Source organism: Trichoderma ghanense (genome assembly GCF_004382785.1).
Source record: "Trichoderma ghanense strain CCMA-1212 chromosome Unknown scaffold_7, whole genome shotgun sequence".
Lineage (NCBI taxonomy): Eukaryota > Fungi > Ascomycota > Sordariomycetes > Hypocreales > Hypocreaceae > Trichoderma > Trichoderma ghanense.
In genome coordinates this window covers 1,117,576-1,138,675 of record NW_027395670.1, presented here as the reverse complement: position 1 = coordinate 1,138,675, position 21,100 = coordinate 1,117,576, and the positions used below count along the sequence as shown (strand labels likewise).

At 53.7% G+C, this 21,100-nt stretch overlaps 6 protein-coding genes across 6 annotated transcripts; 2 read left to right on the top strand and 4 right to left on the bottom strand.

Annotated features, from left to right (window-relative positions):
* Positions 1-417: 417 nt before the first annotated feature.
* On the bottom strand, positions 418-2,559 carry CCMA1212_006529 (uncharacterized protein; the record flags this gene model as incomplete). The annotated part of the gene is made up of 3 exons (XM_073703744.1): positions 418-1,010; positions 1,069-1,696; positions 1,801-2,559. 3 exons carry the CDS (start codon positions 2,557-2,559, stop codon positions 418-420), a joined length of 1,980 nt encoding a protein of 659 aa, XP_073558033.1.
* Positions 2,560-5,259: 2,700 nt separating this feature from the next.
* Positions 5,260-5,885, top strand: CCMA1212_006528 (uncharacterized protein; the record flags this gene model as incomplete). The annotated part of the gene is made up of 2 exons (XM_073703743.1): positions 5,260-5,264; positions 5,585-5,885. 2 exons carry the CDS (start codon positions 5,260-5,262, stop codon positions 5,883-5,885), a joined length of 306 nt encoding a protein of 101 aa, XP_073558034.1.
* A 21-nt stretch (positions 5,886-5,906) lies between these two features.
* Positions 5,907-6,677, top strand: CCMA1212_006527 (uncharacterized protein; the record flags this gene model as incomplete). Its single annotated transcript, XM_073703742.1, has 1 exon — positions 5,907-6,677. The coding sequence occupies one exon, from the start codon at positions 5,907-5,909 to the stop codon at positions 6,675-6,677; it is 771 nt and encodes a 256-aa protein (XP_073558031.1).
* Positions 6,678-9,202: 2,525 nt separating this feature from the next.
* On the bottom strand, positions 9,203-10,520 carry CCMA1212_006526 (uncharacterized protein; the record flags this gene model as incomplete). The annotated part of the gene is made up of 4 exons (XM_073703741.1): positions 10,387-10,520; positions 9,881-10,326; positions 9,506-9,816; positions 9,203-9,485 (listed from the first exon to the last, which is right to left on the bottom strand). Exons 1-4 carry the CDS (start codon positions 10,418-10,420, stop codon positions 9,203-9,205), a joined length of 1,074 nt encoding a protein of 357 aa, XP_073558032.1. The 5' UTR covers positions 10,421-10,520.
* A 4,831-nt stretch (positions 10,521-15,351) lies between these two features.
* Positions 15,352-17,233, bottom strand: CCMA1212_006525 (uncharacterized protein; the record flags this gene model as incomplete). Its single annotated transcript, XM_073703740.1, has 2 exons — positions 15,352-16,700; positions 16,801-17,233. The coding sequence occupies 2 exons, from the start codon at positions 17,231-17,233 to the stop codon at positions 15,352-15,354; spliced, it is 1,782 nt and encodes a 593-aa protein (XP_073558029.1).
* A 2,594-nt stretch (positions 17,234-19,827) lies between these two features.
* On the bottom strand, positions 19,828-20,112 carry CCMA1212_006524 (uncharacterized protein; the record flags this gene model as incomplete). Its single annotated transcript, XM_073703739.1, has 1 exon — positions 19,828-20,112. The coding sequence occupies one exon, from the start codon at positions 20,110-20,112 to the stop codon at positions 19,828-19,830; it is 285 nt and encodes a 94-aa protein (XP_073558030.1).
* Positions 20,113-21,100: the final 988 nt, after the last annotated feature.

The window sequence follows — 21,100 nt, the reverse complement described above, 5'->3', positions numbered from 1 at the left end:
TTCAGCTTAGGTCGTCATCATCGTCCAACTTAAAGTGCGGCCATAGTTGCCTCTGGAAGCCTCCCGCAGTGGAGCTTTCTTCCAGACCAGCCATGGCTTCGCCCGGGTCCACCAACAGACAAAGCCAAGCAGCCCAAAGTGAGATGATTTGCATTTGCTTCAGCCAATCGACTTTCTTCCTGGAGAGCCCTTTCGCTGAGTCATTGCATGCGCGAGTGCGGGCAAAGTTGCTTCAAGTTCAGCTCTTCAGCTTCTTTGGGAGTATCCTATTCGGAACAAGTTGCTGGACAAGTTGCTCCCCGGGCACAGTGATGAAGTCTCCCACTCGAATACGACGAGTCTGAATACGACTATTATCAACCTTGTGTTATTAGGTCATTGCTTCATTACAAATACAGATAATGCTACATGTCTACATCAACACGCTTCCCACATCTGGTGCCCCATGGCAATCAGCCGGTTAAACAGCTCGTCACGCATCGTGATGGCTGTAAGGTGATGCTCCTTTCCGTCCTTTGTCCGCACCACCAGTCCATCCACAACTTCCCTCCCCATGGCCCATCCTACAAGGATCTTGCTCTTCCATCCCAGCCCTCCCACCTTTCTCAGCTGGGCAATGTCTTCAATGGCCACCGTCCACGCTGGATTCACATCCTCAATGTCCGAGGTCCAGCTCAATGCGGGACTTGTAGCCGTTGCCGTGATGTACGCATGGCCCTTCTTGCCGCCGTATCGCGCAGGGAAGCAGACCGGGCCGGCCATGAAGTCATCGTTGGACCGTTTGTCGACGACGCCCAGGCGATTCCGTGCATGGGTGGCACCAGCGGCAGCCTTGGCTTTGTCGGCAGTGAGGGCCGTGTGGACGCCGCCCTTGGTGGTGCCCTTGAGCAGGTGGAGGATGCGATGGGATCGCTTTGGCTTCCGCTGCTGGTTGTCATCGTCCTTGACGTCTACTTGTGCGTTGTGCAGATCGGGCCGCAGCGCTTCCCTCGCCTCGTGGTCCGAAACACCTATCGTCGATTTAGTATGCAAATCACCGGGTGAAGCAGCGGGTGGGCGAAAATTTACCTAGAGAATCAACCTGCCGGGCAGCCTCAGGGTCGATCTTTGGTGGCGGAGGCACGTCGGACGATGGAGGCGGAGGAATGGGCGTCTTGTTCCTCTCGCCGATGCGTAACAGAGTGATTGCCAGCTGAGCGTTTGTCGGAATGCCTCGCAGAATCGTGTTTCGCAGCTCGGTGAACTTCTCCCAGCGCGGATATGTCCGGTTGACAAACTGCAGGGCTGGCGTGATGATGGGGTCTCCGAAGAAGACAAATCCCACGCCGAAGCCGATTCCCTTGAGGAACATGTACGAGGTCACATAGAAGGACAGCAGCAAGGGAGGCAAGAGGCAGGCGGCCAGCGTCAATCTCGGCCTCTCGACAGGGAACGGCGGTGTCGGGCTGAGGGCATTTCCAAACCGCTCCCAGGTGTCGACAAGGTCCGAGATCATGTGCATCACAGGCCCAGTCTTGGCCCAGACCATGTTGGAGACGGGCTTCTTTGTCCTGTCATGCACCGCATCCGTCGGCTTTCCGTCTGTGGCATCCTTGGCTTTGGAGATGTCGGCGGCGAGGTTGGTAGGATCGGGCGCCGTGTTGTCGTCATGAGGGTCGTTCTGGGGGTTTTTGCCTGCACTCGTGCTAATGACCACCTATAAAATATTGACAGTAGGTATCAATAACTGGTCTCGGTCTACTGTCAAGGAAACGAGGCGAAGGAAAGAGGGGGGGGGGGGGGGCTTACCCCTGTACATACTGATGCAAGACTGTTTACAAAGCTGTGCGCCTCCTGCTCGACACCTTCGCCCTCGTGCTTCTCTGGCGCACCCGTGACGGAGGTGTCTGAGGCAAGGACCCCAGACGGCGGCTTCTGGACGCCTCCCGTCTTTGAATCGACAATGGACGGCGGCACCGGAGGGAAGCAGAAAGTCCTCGACGGCGGATAGGCAATCAGCACCATGACAAACGCAATGGCCGTGGGCACCACCAGGTCCAACAGCCAGGCGACGCTGTACACGGCCAGAAAGGACGTCGTTCTCTTCCTCTCTCTCCACGAACGGAGGCGTGCAATGTGCTTCCACAGCGAGAAGAGAGAGACGACGACCGTCATGTAGAAGCGCTCCAGCGTCGCGCGCAGCTTGTCCGGCGAAAAGGTATCGTCTTCCGCCACGTTCATGTCAAGATCAGCCAGCGGCACGGTGTCGATGCTGCGGACCTCGAAGACCTGCTGGTTGAACCGTCGAATCAAGGTCCAGAGCTCTTCGTTTCTCAGGCCCCCAACCACCGGCTGCGGAACGAACTGTGCCTTTTGGTTCCATCCAATGTTCTTCACCTCGACGTCGTCGTGCCCGAGCTGGCTGGCGCCTTTGCTCGCGGCCTCGTCGTCGGCCTGGATGCTTTCCTCGGCGAGGGCATGGCTTGCTGTTGGAACTTGCTCGTCATAGGCTTCGATTATCTCGGGCTCGCTGCCGGCTGCCAGAGACGATGGCTCGCTGCTCTGGTCGGTAGATGCCATTTTGCGGTCCGCAAGGCTGGCTTAATGAGAGGCTGTCACGTATAACAAACAGAACGTAAACCGATGTGATTGAAAGAAAGAGTTGTCGACTCACTCACCCATTCCGAACAGCTCCCATCAATCACTTACAGCGACCTATAGCCCCGAATCGAATCCTGATCGTGATCCATATCCGTCCTGCTGGGCCCTGAACCTGGCGCCGACGTCAGAGTGCCTGGTCGAAAGGTGAGAGCTGTTGACGTCAGCGACTCTGATCCAGGTGAGCAGGAGGCGGAACCGGTGTCGATCAGCCGAGTTTTGCCTCTGGGGCTGAGAAGAAGGCGAGTGGATAGTCTGAGCAGTTACTAGTCTAGACTATTTGTTACTATTTTGGAAAGAAACAGTCGATTCTATGACGGAAAACAGGACATGCAAAGACATGGTAGGCAGGTTTAGCTGGTGGGGAGCTGAATTCTAGCTTCACCGAGAACGGCGAGGGTTGAGCCTTGATGTGCGTTAACCACAGCAAACACCCTGGACCACACCGGATCTCCTCTGGATAGTAGGTTTGATAGAATGTCAAGGCACAAGACTGTTATAGGCCAACCGACCACGCAATTGACTTTCGGTCGATATTAATTCCGAACATTCCGTAGCGAAAATTCCCACGTAGATATTGGCATGCTTTCCTCCACGTCCGCATGGCGAGGGCGGAAGCTGAGCGTCAACTTGCACGCACCGTGGTTTACAAACGGCGGCGCAGCGATTTCCTACATGTAGTCAATGTTAAGACTCGCATTCACAGGATCTGTACGAGTGATGCTCCGATCATAATGCCAAGTAGTAGGCAGTTTTTGGAAAATTATTATGTACGAGAAATGATGCTGGATATCCGGCCGATGCCTCCCTGTATGGTGAGCCCTACGGTGAGATGCCTGCCAAATAGCCAGTCGGGAGGCTCAAGTGCTCTTTTGATAGGCCGACATGGATGGAATGAGGAGAGGACTGCGATCATGTAACCTCAGGCCGAGGGTAACCACACCGGAATGTTGCTGAATGCCGTCGGCAATGGCTTCAACGGCTGCGGCGGATACAGCGACCAATGCAAACCACTCGAGATAATCCAGTACCAGAACTCAAAAGGGATATGATTCGCCCATCAAGCACTCATCCCGCGGTGGACACGGCAAGGGTCACCTCGTGCAGCAGACAAGTCACCTCGCATATTGCTTCCCTTGCGCGCTTCATCACCGGCGAGCCCATGGGCCTCCCATCTGGCCGCGAGAGGCGCCTTGATGCCCAGAGTGCAGGTTCTCCAGGAGCTATTCTTCCGTCTCTGCTGTTCTCTGTTGGTAAGGGGGATGGATGATACATTCCGGATGTATCCGTAGCCCAAGCCACGGATCGGGGCACAGATCGTTAACAGGGCTTAGTGGTGCTACGCTGCGTAGATTGTTAGCTGGCGATAAGCTATGAAAAGCATCTGAGACATTCATTTACGGAGAATTTAGCATCTCCACGGACTCCGATTGAATCGCGTCCTGCGATCTCGAAATCATGTCTCTCAGATCGCGATCGAGACGGTTATCTAGCCATCAGAGCCAGGAAGTCGGTTAAAGTGAGACACAGGTCTTTCTCTCTGATGCAGGTAGTATCGTGACGGGCATCAGGGATCCGCGATTAGGCGTTGAGGGAGAGAGCGGGAGAAAACAACGAAATCGTTGAATCTGAGGAGACAACAAGGTCACGAAGAGACAGGGGCTGACAGACCTTGCTTCTTCCGGAATAGCGACCCCTACTTCTTGCATTAACATGGAGGATTTCCCATGCGGAGATACGAGGGTTCGTCAGGCGTTTAGGCTTAATACACCAGATCTTGAAGGGGGCGATGTGTAACGAGTATTGGCTCCGGGGTAAACGGTCCTTGAGACGCTGCGAGTGATGATGTTATGCTGCTATCATGTATCTTCTGTTCCTGATGGCAATGAAGCCATGCGGGTGGCCGCCTTATGATGAGCCTCTGATTCTTCCACCCCTCTCACCCCCAAGCCTTAGGCGGGAAATATCAACGAGGACATATACTGCATCAAGTCGAAAAATGCAAGACACGGGCACTCCCGAAAAGCACCTCAATGAGACAAGAAAGACAAGGAAAGGGACGAGAGATCGATAGAATCTATTGCATGAAAACCGCTTAGAGCATCGAGTTATAACCAGGTTTTCGGTATGGTGGTGTCCTCAGGTCTCGCGAGGAGCAAAGCCATGTGTTCCCCCACATGGAATTTCCCACGTAACTTGCTATCAAAGTGGTGTTTCCATAATGCCAAAAGGGCTACCCTCTCTGACTATCTTGATGAGCTGAATTATGGTATCATTGTAGTCCTTGGACGCCAGCCCAAATCAGGAGAAGGTACACCGCTGAAGCGTACAAAAGAGCAAGGGACCAGAGATGGAGCCCTCCTATGATCGCTATGGGGCAGAAATCTCTACTCTGTGGAGTGAAACCGGGCAAAAAGCCCTCTCTCTAACTGTCGGCATGATGTCCAGGATGCAGGGCCTGGTGCTCGATATGCAAGCCGAGAGCCATCTGCGACAGGGAGGCGCAACGAGGGATTCACCTAGTTATACGGAGTACGGAGACGTGTGTAGTATCTAAGATAAGCAAAGCTAGATGCTGGCTGTATTTTCTAGTAGTAGAAGCTGTGGCTGGTGATGATGATGATGTCGTACTTTTGTAGAGATGTCCTACAATGGCTCTGCTTCACCGAGCTCTCTCGCGTACAGCTTCGAGTTCTCTCCGTCCATAACTACACTACGGCAACTCGTAACTTGTCCTTTCTTTTTTTTTTTTTACCTTTTCCCTTTCCTTTTTTCTCTTGAACAGGACTACATCACTCCAGTGGACCTGTCGGCTGCCGCCCACAGTTCGTCTCAACTAGTTCATGTCAGTCTTCTCCACAAGCATCACGAAGCCGCTGAGACAAACGCTCTCCGGAAGCTCGACCTCTGCTTCCGGCGTCATGAATTCAGCTTGAGATGGCCTTAGAACCGGTCTATTGAGTTTTAGTCGTCATGAGCTGCATTCTTTTACATCACGGTTTCAGACATGCGGTGCTGGCACCATTGAAAATGATTTCTCGACGACAGGCGTACACCTGCTGTCGAGTGGCTTCTCTCGACAGAGGGAGTACGCCCGCCGTCGAGAAACGGCTTTGATTCGAATTCTCGACGGGCTGCGTAACGCTGTGAGACAGTCGCAAATTGCTTTTGAAGAGAAGGCAGTTCAGGATGGATTCCGAGTTTTGGAAAGAAGGAGGTTGCTTTCGACAGACAGGGTTTACCCGTGACGAGCAATGCATTGGCTGAAAATGAAGACTGAACTACACCCGTATTACCCCTTCAGTAGATGCCCCCGAGTCCGGGAGGAGTTCAAGGAGTATCTCAAGGCTACTCCGAACAAGAAGCACATCTCGCAGGAGGAGAAGTACAAGCTGGTGGCATGGCTCGCCGACCCCAACGCCAAGCCGACGTGCCAGAAAGACTACAGCCGTCGAAACTACGCCCAGAAGACGTACAGATGGGACGAGAACCGTCAGGAGCTCTGGGCCATTGCGAAGAACGACAAGGGCAAGGATCGCATAGTCATCACGGAGGATGAGATCCTGCAGGTAGTGGAGAAAGTACACACGACCAACCACGGGGGGTGGGATGCAACCTGGGACCGCGTCAACCAGAAGTATTGCGGCATTGTTCGATCAGACATCATCTTCCTCGTCAAGAGGTGCGGCCTGTGCCAGTCTGACCCGCGCAAGAAGGCAAAGGGGCTGCAGGCCCAGGAAGCTGCTTCTGCTTCCGCTGCTGGTCCTGCTCCGGCTCCCTCGCCTCCAATGACGCCCCCGGAGGCGCAAGTCCAGTTCCACGAGTGCCCGTATGACGAGCATTTTTATGACGACAATGACGGCGAGAACGAAGGCAACGACGCGCTCCAGTTCTGGCAGGAGGGATTCTGGCAGCAGGACAGCGTGTGGCAGCAAGAATACATAGACAACATCGATCCATCCCTGCTCACCTATTACGACTTCTCTCTGAGCGAGTCCTCGAGCAGCAACACTTATGGCGGCTACGACTTCGGACAATAGGCCGTGGAAAACACGACTCCTCGCGCTGCCACGATCGAACGGGGTTGGGCAACAAGTTGACATGGTGCTGTGGAGGAAGTCTAGGGGGATTCGTCGTCAGTCTGCCGTGGGTCCTGTTCCCAGCAGAGCTTTGATGGGTCAGTGTCATCCAGATTCAGCATTGTTGGGCTGTTTTGGGGGGTGGGATAAAAGGAAAACCTTGGTATTTTTCTTTTTTTTTTTTTTTTTTTTTGTTTTTCTGTTTCTGTTTTTGTTTGGGGCATTAGTTATGACTAGGATGACCAGATTGTTACTGAATTGGATGCTTCTTGTTTCATGGTACCGCTCTGATCTCCTCTTCCGTGCGTTCTGACGATGGAGACTCTCCGCTGAAGACTTGCTGCTGTGCTGAATCCGTTGACAGTTTCCTCTCGACAAGTCGTCGTGAGCGTTGCCCCGTGTCGACGCAACGAGGTGAGTCCTTTGGCAGGTCGACTCCGCACGCTTCGTGCTGTCAGGCTTTCCCGGGAAGGGCATCCGTACTTATACCTTGATTGATGTCTGAAAACGGGAGAAGCAAGGGCAGGGGCCCCCATGATGATGGAGGAGTCTGGTGACCGCACTCTTCAGGGGGCGGTGTCTGTGGGCAACTTGATCAGAGGCGTACGCGCGCAGGCAACAGAGTCAAAGGCGGTATGTCAAGAGTATCCCCAAGGCAATCATTGGGCAGAAAAGATAATAAATGGAATGTGGCAGTCAACGACGGGAGTGAGCAGGGGGTGTATGACTGTCAAGCATGTCTAAGGACCTCGAAGGCGGATGCTGAAGAGGAAAGCTCCATGGCATCCTCCCTGGGAAGTGGAGGCACTTTTATATCTCTCTCTCCTCCTCCCACAATCTCTCTGCCCCCCCTGAACCATGTGACTCAGGAGGGGCCCGGGCTGCCATCGCTCCGTGCCATGACACGTATCATGCTGCAGGCTTTGGACGCATTGGCGAGGCTCGGAATAGTTACACAGACGCTTGTCCATGTGTAACTTGGCATCTTACGATAACGTGTTGTCTTCAGCCTATAAGGGCGGGTGGCCGGCCACCCCCTGACGGGACTCATGGAGCTGAGGTCTGGTAGGCAAAGTACGGACATGTTCCGGAAAGGTCTGGGCTCTTGTTTCTGAGAGATATCTGCTACGCCCTCTGGGTGAGTCGACGGCTGAGGGACATGGCATTGATATGTCATCAGAGCTGAGCGTACGGAGATTTGAGAGAGTGGCCGTGTTTGTTGCGTCGTATCGAGGTGATGCAACCCTCGACAGTCGGTTTTGGCAAGTGTGATATGATTGTGGCATTCCTTTGATTTCGATTGGTCCAGAACGTGGGATTGAGACGTTTACAGCTGAACGATCTCCTCGGCCCAGCTTATCTTTCGGAATTGCAGTCTCGTCACTTCGTGTCAATGGGGAATGTTGAGGGATATAAGCTGTTCAAGGTATTCAGGCTATTGCCTTCTTCAGCTGTGGTCTGACCCCCTGGCTTTTACAAGCCCCTGTTGTCTACGACATATGGCAGCATTTGTGAGGTATCGATTACTCCAACATGACCGGAGGTCGGAGTCGGTGAGTCCACAGGGGTGGAATGTGAGAGGCCTCATGTATATAGGTGGGCGAAGAACACACTTTACGAGGCATCTCAAGACTCGTTGCAGGACTCAATGAGTTGGATCGTGAAATCGAAATTACAGCTGCAGGTGAGGCTTTCAGAAGACTGTCGTAGCATAACATGGAAAATTGATATGAGTAGAGCAAGTGGCTGTTAAGAAGCTCATACCTTTCTTATGCAGCTGACTAACGTTCCTCGAAGCTGAAGGTCTGCCAAGAAAGGGATTCAGTTCTGATGGCATACTCTCTAGCATCCGACGGCTCAGCGTCGTCCGCCTCAGAAGAGGCTCCTTTTTTGGGAGACCGAGTGCAGCAATTGTAGCGGTTAAATGCTTGGAATGCTCGCCGCAGCAATCGTGAGGGCAATGTGGCATATGACACATCAAAAAAGTGCCGAGTCATGCGGACTTCATTGATGCGAGGGCAGGAAATGGCGGAGTGTGATGGTCATCACGATGATCGCAAGGGAGGCGGCAGAGCTGCAGTGCTTGATATCCAGCTACAAGATTGAGACGAAGAGCTAAATATATCTGCTATATGTACGGAGTATTTAGAGAACGGTTAAATACAGCTACTACATGAAATTCTCACATAATGTAAAATATGTCACGAATGTATATCAATATCCTACTCGCGGCGAACCCCTTGCTGAGTGACAACACGCTTTCATTCACATTATTGTACTCGGACTTGAACCCCCTGAAACTGTGATAAGAATTATCATCATGATGTGTGAAGTTATCCAGGAACACAGATTTAATTGGTAGTCATTGTCAAAAAGAATCATACAAAGTCAGGAAAGTAATCAGACATAAGTCTTCAGAGCAACACAACCTATTCAAGATCAAGTCAACGTCCTGCCCAACCGCCCAGAACGGGACCGTGTCCGCTTCAAAGCCTGTCACTCCCAAGTGGCATGTACCAGCCACAAGGCCTTGTCATTCCGTAGGATCCCAAACAACAACCGAGGGAAGAAACGTTGAGATCAACAGTCTTCGCCTCCTTTCCATATCTCAGAAACGAGGTCAAACCCAACGACCCAGCAGCTGACACTCCAATCTTCACGAAGCCCCCAATAGCATGCTGCATAATGTTCTCAACAAGAGGATGAACACTTGAAGCTGTTCCATCATACCAGTATACGGGGGTATCAGTTCCATGGGGAGCCGGAAGACTAGGAATTCTCACGCATACACTTCTGTATCACGACGTATCATAGACTGAAGCAGGTTCTGATGAGTTGTGGCAAAATACATCTCGTTGGCCATCAACATCTCACAATCGAGATCGGTCGTGTATGGCCGAGAGCCATCGTAGACAGGAGATCGGAGAGTGTCGGGTACGTAGCAAACGTCTCTCTCAGGTATGAGAGGAGATATTTCCCGGAGTCTTTCAGCCAATGCCGTTTCGTTGCCAATGGTTCGAGGGTTAGTGAAAAAAAGCACCCTCGTAGCTGGTGTGAGAAGACAGCAGTTGAAGAATTGTATCCGTTGTCGGCGGATGGACTGAAAGCAAAATCATTGTAAGGCGCAATTCCAAACTGGTGGATATTGGCAGCAATAAGGGCACTCGATGGAAGCTGTCTGGCTTCTCCAACGAAGGACGTTGAGAATGGATAGAAACGTCTGAAGCCCGCGCTCTTGCTGCGCAGGGGTAATCAAGGTATTTAATGGGATCGACTGTACGATGACCCTTTTGAACGGAACAGCGCCTTTTCCCCTCGTGGGCAAGGAGATACATGATTAAACCGGCGCCAGGCGACTGCCCCATGGCCATCACATCGTCAGGATCTCCCCCGAATTCGGCAATGTTCTCCTGCACCCACTGCAAAGCAAGGCGCTGGCCGTGCGGGCCGGGCCGTCTGCCTGCAGGGAGGGTCCTGTGAGGAAGCCAAACGCGCCGAGGGGTAAGTTGATGGCGACCCAGACAATGACATGGGCTGCCGCCTTTCTGAGAAACAGAGGTGATCCCGTTGGGGCTGCCCCAGGATTCTTTTGTTCCACTGACCCATCCACCTCCCTATGATTTCAGTCAACAGAGCTCGCGCATAAACTCAGATATTGGGAACCACTTACGAGGGGATATCTTGCCAAGTCTTCCATCTTGCATTGCCTTCTTAACGCCGCGAGGTGAGATAGGAGGAGCTTTCCGGAGTAGGGATTCTAGGGGTGGCTCGGTGTAGGGGATGTTGATGAAGTTGTAGGTCTAGAAGTGTCCTGAGTAGTCTGTCAGTTTGGGTCATTAAGAAGATGGGCTTCAAAGACTGGGACGGTGAGTGATTGCTTTCTCCATATGCGATGAGATGCATTTGGCGCTAACATTCTCCCTTAGCCATCATCTACAACAACTTCCTGACCATCCCTGTCCTGATCGCTGGCTCACTTCTCGTTGAGGATTGGTCTGCTGATAACCCGGTCCGAAACTTTCCACTGGATTTTTGGCAGTCCGGATACTATATGATATGGCTCGATAGATTTGATACATCCCGAATCAACAATTGGAAGAGATGGACGACCGGTTGCTTGGATTGCCGACACAAACATGGAAAGCAGAAAAGTCTCATTTAATGCATCTTGCGAGTAAACCTGATGCTGATGAGAAGCCATTAAACAAGTTGGGTTAAGCAAGAGTGTCTTTATATATAAGTGATATTCTTCTTATAAATCACCTATTCGTCAGCAACTATATCATTGCGTTCCATTCAATTGGCAAAGCACGAGTGTCGTTGCCTCGATGACTGATCCCCAGAACGGCATTACATCTTCGACCAGACTTCCCAGTGTCATGCTGATGAATGCTCTGATTCTGTAGACTAGATTTCACACAGATTTGGCGTCTTTGCATAAGCCGACGGCCAGCGTGCGATAATCATCAGTATAAGCAGCAATTGGGATGCATTCCCAACTATATAAATCCTTTAAAATAAGATTCCCGAGTTGATGAAGCAACTACGCATCTATGCAGTCATTACGCCCGACCTTCATGCTTGGAATAGTGTACCTTCTCAATCCCATTATCAAGGAACAATTCGCTAAAATGAGTAAGCGCGTAACTGTCTCCTATTAAGACATCGAGGAGCAGCAAACTACAATCCTCAACCAGATAATGGCCTCTTTCACTTCAGAATAACCAAGCTAGGATGTTTTCGATCTGTTGACATTATAATCATTGTGGCAATACTCTGCCAGTCTTCCCATTCCTCAGACATGCTAACCTCTGCTTGTAATGAAGTGTTACTGGCATATGTTGGTACAGCTATCAATGACAAGCTGAATCGACAACTCCCCATTGCAACCTCAACACCAGAACACACTTCTATCCATCGAATCCATCACGGCCACGACCACAAGCCCACCCAAGCCAAACACCATCAACGAATCAACTTCCCTCAAAAACGACCTCCCACAGTACCACAACTTCCAGGCACCCTCCTCCAATACCATCCAACCCCAACATATCCAGACACAGCATCAACCACAACATACGCCACCACGCAACCCATCAACTACATAACCCCATCACCCTCATCACAGTCCCACAGCCCGTCTAACCACCCAACCAACACCTCTCCCTTCCCGCCCTCCACCCACCTCTCAAACAGAAAATTCACCGATGCAATGCCCATCCCGCTGCATCTACCCGCCCACAAACAGCCCCACGAGGCGATTAGAGCTGTGAAACGCGTTTGCCATTGTAACAAGCACAAGCACAGCACAGAGCACATGTCAAAGCAATTGGGAACACGCTTTAGCATGCGTCTTGCGTACGGGGTTTCGAGTTGATGGTAGAAATTGTCATCTGGGCTCTCTCGACTGAAGCTACACGGAGAAGTGGTCCGATTCCCCGCTTGGCAGGACATCGAGGGGAGATTTTGGGGTCGGACGAAGAACGCACTCACTATCTTGAGATGCGTGTGCGTCTCTGGGAGGGTTTTACGAGTGTTCACACGTAGGTCTGCTCAGCATGCGGAATGGGATGCTAGTTGTTGTGTGGCTTGGGCGTTTCTCTTTGACCTACCTCATCATAACTCAACTGTATGGGCGATACCCGCAGTAGCATATAGCACATGATAAACCAAAAGATGGGAATGTATTCACAAAATACATACTTACATCACGCACAGTCAATCACAACCATCACTGTCCTCGCCAATTGGTCGTCCCAAGCCCTTCAGATCTCTGTCCAACCCCCAGCGAATCACCAACACCATCATCCGCGTACCTACCCGCCTTATAAAAGAAACCCAGAAAGAGCCAGAACCAAGAATCAACAGGAAAGAACTACCGAATAAAGAACGAATCCTCCCAGGGGTTGGCATCCTGGAAAAGCGAAGGGAGACCAGTATAGACGAAACGGACAGACACCCGCTTCCCGACGCGGTGCGACCCGGTCTCGCTAACAACGTGGGATTGTGCATGCCATTGTAAACACATACTCTGCATCGTCCACGTATGAAGTTCTTCTTTCTGGGGTTATCTTGGTGCATCGAATCGTTTGCTAGAGGTTTTCCGTGTGCCGATGTTGCGTGGCTGCGGAGTGCACATGTAAACACCGGGCTGTAACATCGCGAGAATGCACTCCACGGTACATGTACTTGGGCTAAAGGGAGAAACGTTTCTTCGAGATACTAGACGCACACATAGGCATGCTGCATTCACTCCCGCCGACAAGGCCCGAGCGATCCGACTTCTATACCGATCAAGTATACCAATATCTTCTACGAGCGTGTCCAACTCCGCTGGGGCACGAAGCGGGCCGCGCATACGAACAGCTTTGGAAACGACGCTTCAATCTTGGGCGCACACTTTGCCGCTTGGGTACAACTCCTCTCTCCATTTCTCATCGTGCCACCCGATCTTAAACAAATGAGGACAAAGGCTAAAGAAAAAAAAATAGAAATAAAACTTGGAAAACATAATCGTAGGTGATAAGGTGATACCCATTGAAACATGGCATCTCCTTCACACGATGCAAAGCGTCTGATCTGCCGCTGGGGAATTAGGGCGGACGTTCTTATTGCTGCAACATGATACAGTTACCAACTCGCCAAGCCTTACCGCATCGCCATGTCCTCCTAATAGGTGATATGGCCACTTCAAAGCCCTCCACCGACAACATCTCACCATCGAATTGCCATCGTTGAGTTCAGAATGCATCCTGTCCTTGCGATACAAACCCTACACTACGTATACCTTACCTTACCTTACACACATATAGGTACTCACTTGCATTCGTCTATCATACCTGACCAACATAAACTGCCGTCGGCACACTCCAAGACACACACATCTGCCACACAGCAACAGACGCATCCATACACGTACATGCATATTGCATACTCTCACCTACATCCCGCACCGCACCTCTATCGCCATCTCATACCATCCCATCAAACCCACAAAGCCCATCGATCAACCCATCCCACCAGCCCACGACCAAGGACCCGTCCATACACTGGATCCCAACCCACGCAAGTAAGCACCGCAAAAAGGTGAACAACAATACCTTCCATGTAAAAGCCGCCCCTCCCATCTCTCCAGATATGTACGCAGTAATATCCATCTCTATCCGCCCATCCGCTCATCCGCGTCTCCCCACCAGCCAGTTACAAAGCCCAAACCGACACAGATAATAGTGACAAGAAAAAAGAATGCCTGATACTCTAGAGGGTAACCGAATAATGGCATAGTGAGACTCGAGCAAAAGATGACCAAAGCACCTGAACCCAAAAACAGCTCACATACAAGCCGCAAGAGGTATCGCAACGTCAAGATACCTCCCATCCAAACTCCCACAAACAAGGACAGACCCATAGCCACTCATCCCACCGAGTCAAATGCTACCGAAAAGCTCCTCTCACCATCTCCCCTCCATCCCCTCCAAAGCTCCCCCCCATGTCACCCACACCCACACCCACACCCCCATACCTACCTACCTACACCAGAATCAATGTAGCAGCAGCAGCACACGTCACATTCAAACCAAGCACTCAAAGCAAGGAAAAGGTCAAGCTGCAGACAGATAAAAATCTGGTTCCATTTCATTCATTTTATACATCCAAGTAAACCACATCGCTCGCTATCCGATGCATCGTTTTCTTTTCTACTGCTCTATATGCTTCTCCATCTTCCCCTTCTATGTTGATTAATATGCTTTTCTTATTTCATCTTCGTCAATCCCCTCCTGCATCTCTTCCGATGCATCGCGTCCTTCTTTTCCTTCGTCTTTTCTTGTCGTCGTTCAGATCCCAGCTAAGCAGAAATGCTCCAAACTAGTCCGGTCTGACGTACGGCGGAGTGCCATATGACCAACTAGACAAGGCCGTCCCGAAACCGGGCAAAGCTGTAAAGAGCGTAGCAAAAAAAAAAAATTAAGAAAAAAAAAACTCCAAGGGTGCTATGCATGTCCCATTTCCCCGCCCCAGATGATGATTGGGGTGTATGTGTGTGTGTGTGTGGTTGTTGTCTCTTTTTTAGTGTATGTGTGTATATGGCAGGTGTGCGTCTCGTGTCGTGTCGTGTCCGTCTAAAGAAAAAAAAGACGAGTAAAAAACCAGAATTATGCACGCTTTTCTTTTTTCTCCGAAAATCATGAGCAAACGCCGAACCCCAGCTTATCTACAGGTGGGTGTTGTGGTCTATGTAACATGATGAAAGGAGCATGTCGAGAAAGCAAGGGTGACGAGAGATGGGTGGTCTCCATGATCTCTGCCTCGTTCAGCAGCCCAGGTTGACTGGGCAGATTGAAGGAATGACAGGACATGAAGCGAGAGCCCATCTCTCTGGTGGTGTGTCGGAAGGAGTGACTAGAGTCGGGTATCATTTCGTTCGAATTAAGCAATAGGTCGTTAAAAAGTAGTTTGTTTCGCGTGAGACAGATGTTTGCCGGCGCTGCAATGTTCTATGGTGGTATGGTCGTCAAGTCATGGGTCAAAATACCAAATAAAGTCGTTTCGTCCGGAAAATACGGTGAGATCCGGAGCCGAAGTAACGTGGAAAATCCAGGAATGAGTAGAATGTAAAGAGAAGAAAATAGCATCATCAGAGGCGAAGCTTTTCCGCAAGGTTTCTCCAGAACCGCGGCGTCTTCTCCTCGCTTCGGGCTCGCACCATGTAGGCATCCCGCTGCATGGGCCCGACAATGTCCTCGTCGCCGCGGCCGGGGAACTTGCCCTCGGCGTCCAGGGCCTCGAGCATCTGGGGCACCGCGCTGGGACGGCATCCCCTCCTGCCGCGCCACTGCATGGCAGCGTAGATGTCGTCGTGGCCGTTCTGGGTCTGACTCTGGCCCTGGCCCTGGCCGGCGGGGTGGGCGCTCGAGGAACGGCCTCGCCCGCGGCCACGGCTGCGGCTGCGCGAGTTGGCGGAGCCCGAGATCATGGGCTGGGTGCGGCGGACAATGTCCGTGTAGTGAAGCTTCCACTTGCGCTCAATCTCGGCCCATTTGGCCTCGGTCAGGCCGTACGTCTTGCTCGTCTGGCCGTAGTGCTCGCCGGTGCGGACCAGGTGCTTGGTGTAGGCGACGCGGGCGGCGTCCCAGTCGTCGCAGAACCTGGTGACGGACTCGGCGGTGATCTCGTCGACGGCGTAGGGCATGGGAGTGATGGTGAAGTTGGCGTGGCCCAGGCGGTCGGACCACTCGTCCTGGTCCTGCAGGATGGACGGCGGCAGCGGCAGCGGCAGCTCGGCCAGGACAGAGACGTGGCGGAGGGACGAGCCGGACGGCTTGGAGGCGAGGGACTGCCGCGGGGTCGGGACAGCAGGGCGAGGCGAGTGGAGCTCCGTGACGGCCGACGACGGCGCGATGCTGGGCGACTGGAGGGGGGACGAGGGCTGCGAGCGCTGCGGAGGCTTGCCGAGCGGGTCGGTCATGAGCGGAGGCAGCAGGGGGGTCGTGGCCATGGCCCTGTCGCGCTCGATGCCTGACCGCTCCTCGCGGCTCAACTCGCCCGCGTGCATGTCCAGGCTGTCGGTGCTGGCGTAGCCGTCGTAGAGCGGCATGGCCGGCGGGGGCATGGGGGCGTCGTCCAGCAGGACGGGGAACTGGCGGGTGGGCGACGACATGGACGACGACCGGCTGGACGCGGCGCCGGACAGCACGTTCTCCAGGCTGCGCTCCGTCGTGGGCGACGTCATGAGGCCGGTGATGCTGTTCGCCTTGCGCTGCGACTTCCAGCGCGCGATGCTGGGGAAGCGGTGGCCGATGCGGGACGTCAGGGCGCCAAACGTCGACTCGCCGCCGATGAGGCGCTTCTTCTTGGACGATTGGGCATCGCCCGAGAAGTCGCTGTCGCTGAGGAAGCCGAGGTCGTAGTCAATGTCGAACTCGCCCGTTGTCTCGCCCTGCAGCAGCTCCTGGGAGGTGTTGAGGTGCTCGCATGCCTGGTCGCCTGCTCACGAAACAAAGAACCATTCAGTCAGCCACGAACTCTTGGAACCACCTAAGTGAAGCCTCCTCTCTCTCCATGGTTTCCGTCAGACAGCACTTACATAGACAGTACATGCCGAGGTTGTCGCTCAAGTCATCGTCGTAGTCATCATCCTCCTCTTCTTCCTCCTCCTCCTCGTCGTATTCGCCCTCCTGGTCATGCTCCTCCTCCCGTTCTTGCGGCTCCTCCTGCACGTCCGGCAGCTGGCGAATGCTCGACTTGGACGCAGCGGCAAGCTGGGCAATTGGCGAGGCCGGGCCCTCCTGCGGCAGCAGCTCCAGAGACGAGGTCGAGCTGGAGTAGCGCAGGGGGACGCCGCGGTTGGAAAAGGTGGGCGTCAGGGGCGAGGCAACGTCCGACGAGGAGGAATTCGTGGTGTAGTAGACATAGCTCAGGTCGCAGGGCTCGAGGCTGACGCCCTCGTCCATGGGAGTGCCGCTCTTGCGATCCTGCACCACCTGCGGCAGCAGCAGTTCTCTCAGCTGGGGCGACATGCCTCCCTCCCGGCAGCGGCGAGGTCGAGGGTGTCGAAAGCGTCGCCGTTGCTGTTCTTGTGTTCTTTGTGTTGTAATGTATAGACGGGGATGTTGTATATCGGGGAAACGGGATTTGTGTGCGGGATCTGGCGCTGTGTGGTGGGATGTTTTTTTTCTGGCTGTGTGCGAGAGCACCGAGTACCGGAGCCGTCAGTAGAGCGTGTAGCGGTACTTCGACTTGTTCGTACAGGCAAGCAGGTACTTTGTATGGCGACTTGGTCAGGGCAGAGTGTCGACGGCAATGGCTCTCTCGCGGGGCTGCAAAATGGATTTATGTCTTGGTCGATCGTGTCCTGGTCTGTCTGACGTCTCGCGGACTTAAAGCAAAAGGCGAGGAGCAGCGCAGGCTTACAGAAGGCGGGAACCAGCACGTAGAAAAAGAGTCACGGATGGAAAAGACGACGAGTGGAGCCGGTGTTTTTGCCTGTGTGGCAGCAAGGCTAAAAAGTGCACTGCTCCGGCGTGGCCCAGGCGTGTGGTAGCATGGAGCAGCAGCAGCAGCAGAGCGCTGGAGCACTGAAGGGGGCTCCACCGACAGGGGGGCAGGCCAGGCCGCCCAGTTCACAATGTTGGCCCCGGCCGGCACCTTTTTAGCACCCTGGAAGCGCTAACGTTGGACTGTCCGGTACAGTCCAAAGTACCCAAAGTACCTCCCAGGCGCTGGTAGGCGACATTAGCGTGGGTGGGTAGCACTCGAATCGACTGGACTGGCTCTGGCTTCAAGTTTTCCATGTTCAGGCCTTGCTGGCTTTGGGACCCAACGGTACGTATCCTCGTTGTACCCTCGACTCTCAACCTCCCGTCTGTGATGCCCCCCCAGCAGCTCCTCAAGGTTCTCCTCAGGTTCTCCTCAAGGGCCCCCGTGCTGGTGGTACCTTCAGGTCTCAACTTCAGGTTCGGCTCTGTCTGTTCCTTTTCCTTCCGGGCCGTCTCCCTCTGTTGGCCGTGGGCCGCCGTCTGCCCTCTGTGCGTGTCTCTTGTGCTCCTATCGCTCCCTCTCCCTCATCCATCACGGCAACAGTGGCGTGTATCTGCGCAGCCTGAAACTGGGGCCTGCAAACAGGACGATATGAGGACGCCGGCCTTGTCCCCCTTGGGCGCCCAGTACGGAGCATTTGGGTAGAACCAAGTCGTAGCACAAAGACACTCGGACATCAAATGACTGCCACCTTGCTTGTCTCCCCATTTTGTCTACCTCACTGGTACCTAAGATACATGCAATACCCACGCAGCTACCGGCGGTCTGCGTACCACGGACCCGGAAGCACTGCCAGCGAAGCCGTGGCGGGGCTGTACCGAGTACCCCATCACCATGTCCTCCTCTCGGCCTTTGGCTGGCTTGTCCGCCTCAGTCAGTCAGCCTACACCTTGAGATACCTTGGAATATTGCTGTGTTGTTGTTGTGGCGAAGGAAAGAAAATTCAGCAAGCACGGCATGGGTGAGTTGGGCGTAGCGGCTGATTACCAACCCGGTTGTTAAGACACAACAGAGAAGAGAGAGAAGAGGCAAACCCCGTGGCTGGGAGAACGCACGAGACCACTCGACTTGTCATTGATGGCCATGTGCTAAGAAAAGAAGCATTTCGCTGAAGATGATCGGCTCTAAGCGCCCACCTTGATGTTTAGTTTTGATTCTAGAGACGAGAGATGCATCCGGATATGTGCTGAATGGCGTGTTTTTGTAGCTTTTGTGTGTTGTTTGTTGATGGCCATCTTGTTGCCTGTCTGCTGGCTGCATGGATGTCGTTTGTTGTCAACCGGATCATGTTTGTTTATGCGCGCGCGTGGGCAAGCACATGTACAAAATACAGTTACAGCGAGCGGTTTAGCGAGTACAAGCGCTGAAGCGTGCTGTAAGTCCGCATGGAGTGCTTGAAGTCGTCACCACCTGCACCCTCTCGGCACTTTACGTCGACACCGCGCTCATGCAGTGAATCGACGCTCATGCTCGCATCAACCCAACATCGACGTCCATTCGCTGCACTGCGTCGGCCGTGGGCGATCAGTCCATTCCATCGAAACTTGATTCCGATGCTGTCCTGATTTCCCCTCATCTGCCCGCCATCCGTCATCCATCACCGCTCATTCAATGTTCTTTCTCTTCCCCTCCCCAATGTCTCGTCATTCCATCATCCCACTGCATCCACCGAGAAACGAACAACAGACTCCAGCTCGGCAGAAATCACCCAAAAAGTCGGACAGCAACAGCCAGGCCCTGCTCCCTCTGGCGCTCTCTCGCTCTCTCTCTTCCTCTCTGGCCCCGTCCACGTGTTGCCGCGCTCGCATTGGACAGCCTGGGAAACCCGGTGTGATGGGCTCTGCTTTGTGGCCTCCTCTGGCGATGCATCCGCATGCAGGCGTGGTGCAGCTGCAGCTTCAACAGCGCGCATGCAGCCCGTCCAGCCTCTCCCAGCCTCTCTCTGCCTCTCTCTCCTCTCTCTGCCACTCGCCGTCTGCGCTGCTCTCCCCACCCGCTTCTGCTCCCCCGGTCACGGTGATGGAATAGCCGCCTTCCTCGATTGCCCTTCTCTTATTGTGTCTACATCAATCGTCTAAGCATTTCCTTTGGCGTTTTCTACTGGCTCTGGACTGTCCTCGTCTGGATCCAATATCCTGCCATGCTCACCCTTGCCCAAGCCCAAAAGATGCATAATCCGACCTCGCTTCGTGACGGCCTCCATCCTCTTCCCACTGCCCCGAGGCTGGGGCGCCAGCGAAGCACCGCCTGAAGCATAGAGCTCACACAAGAGACAGAGCCGGCGGCAAAGAGGGCCGGACCGCTGGGAAGCGAGACGCCAGCATTGACTGGCACTGGCACTGACAACCAGCCCAGCCATCGCCAGACAGTCTACGGAACCTGTGACCACGCCGAGGAGGGGGCGACGTTGAACCACTGCGCGCGGGAGGCTCCCAGTCCGTGATCCGCCGCACGTGAGGGCCAGGATGGTCAGAGGGCCATCTGACGTGGTGCGAATGCAACCAACCTTGGAAGGCCGCGGTTGACGGGCGATCCCTGCCGCTCCCTACCGGCGAGGCCATCGCGGCCTGTCTCTGGCCCAATTGAACAGCGCAACCATATTCGGACGCTCGGTTGCTCTGATTTGCTCAGATTCGGCCTCTTTGTGTCATCTTCCTAATATGTCCTACCGGTATTACACTTACCATCCATCTTACAAGATGATCGATCATTCGTACCAAGTGCATCATACTGTCACTCGCTGCTTGCGCGGGGATGCAAGTACAAGTACAGCAAGACATGCATCGCTCACATCCATCAATGTCACACATGGCGCCAAACCTCGCCAGCAACAGCGCAAATGCTTGCCCGTACTTGTCCGAGTACAGGATCCCTCTGTCCTGGTGACACCGCGGCTCCCTTCCCCCCGGCCCCTCAAAAGCGCCCCTCCAGCATCGCCCACCGCCTTGTCTGCCAGCAAAGCGAAAGGCGCAGAAAAGAGAGAGAAAAAACCATCAAAGAAATATGGGACACGGAGGTCGCCAGCAAAGGCAGTCATCCAGCGCAAGCAGAATCCTGAGCCCTGGGGAAGCTCGGGGACAAGCAGCGGAAGGCTCCTCCGTCTCGCCTACTGATAGTAGCCCCCATTCCCTATGGACGCTTTTCGGCATTAGAGCCAAACCCGGTGGCATGGGCACAGGTTCATGGCAAGGGCCGCTGCTGGGTATGGCCTGGAGCCGGCATCGCTCGCTCTTCAGGTGACGAGCAGCCATGGTCCCCCCATACGACCCTGTGCGGGCTGACTTGCGCCCATCGTTGGCGATAGTCCAGGTAGCAGCATGGCTCTAGTGCGAGGAATACCTCGGCCT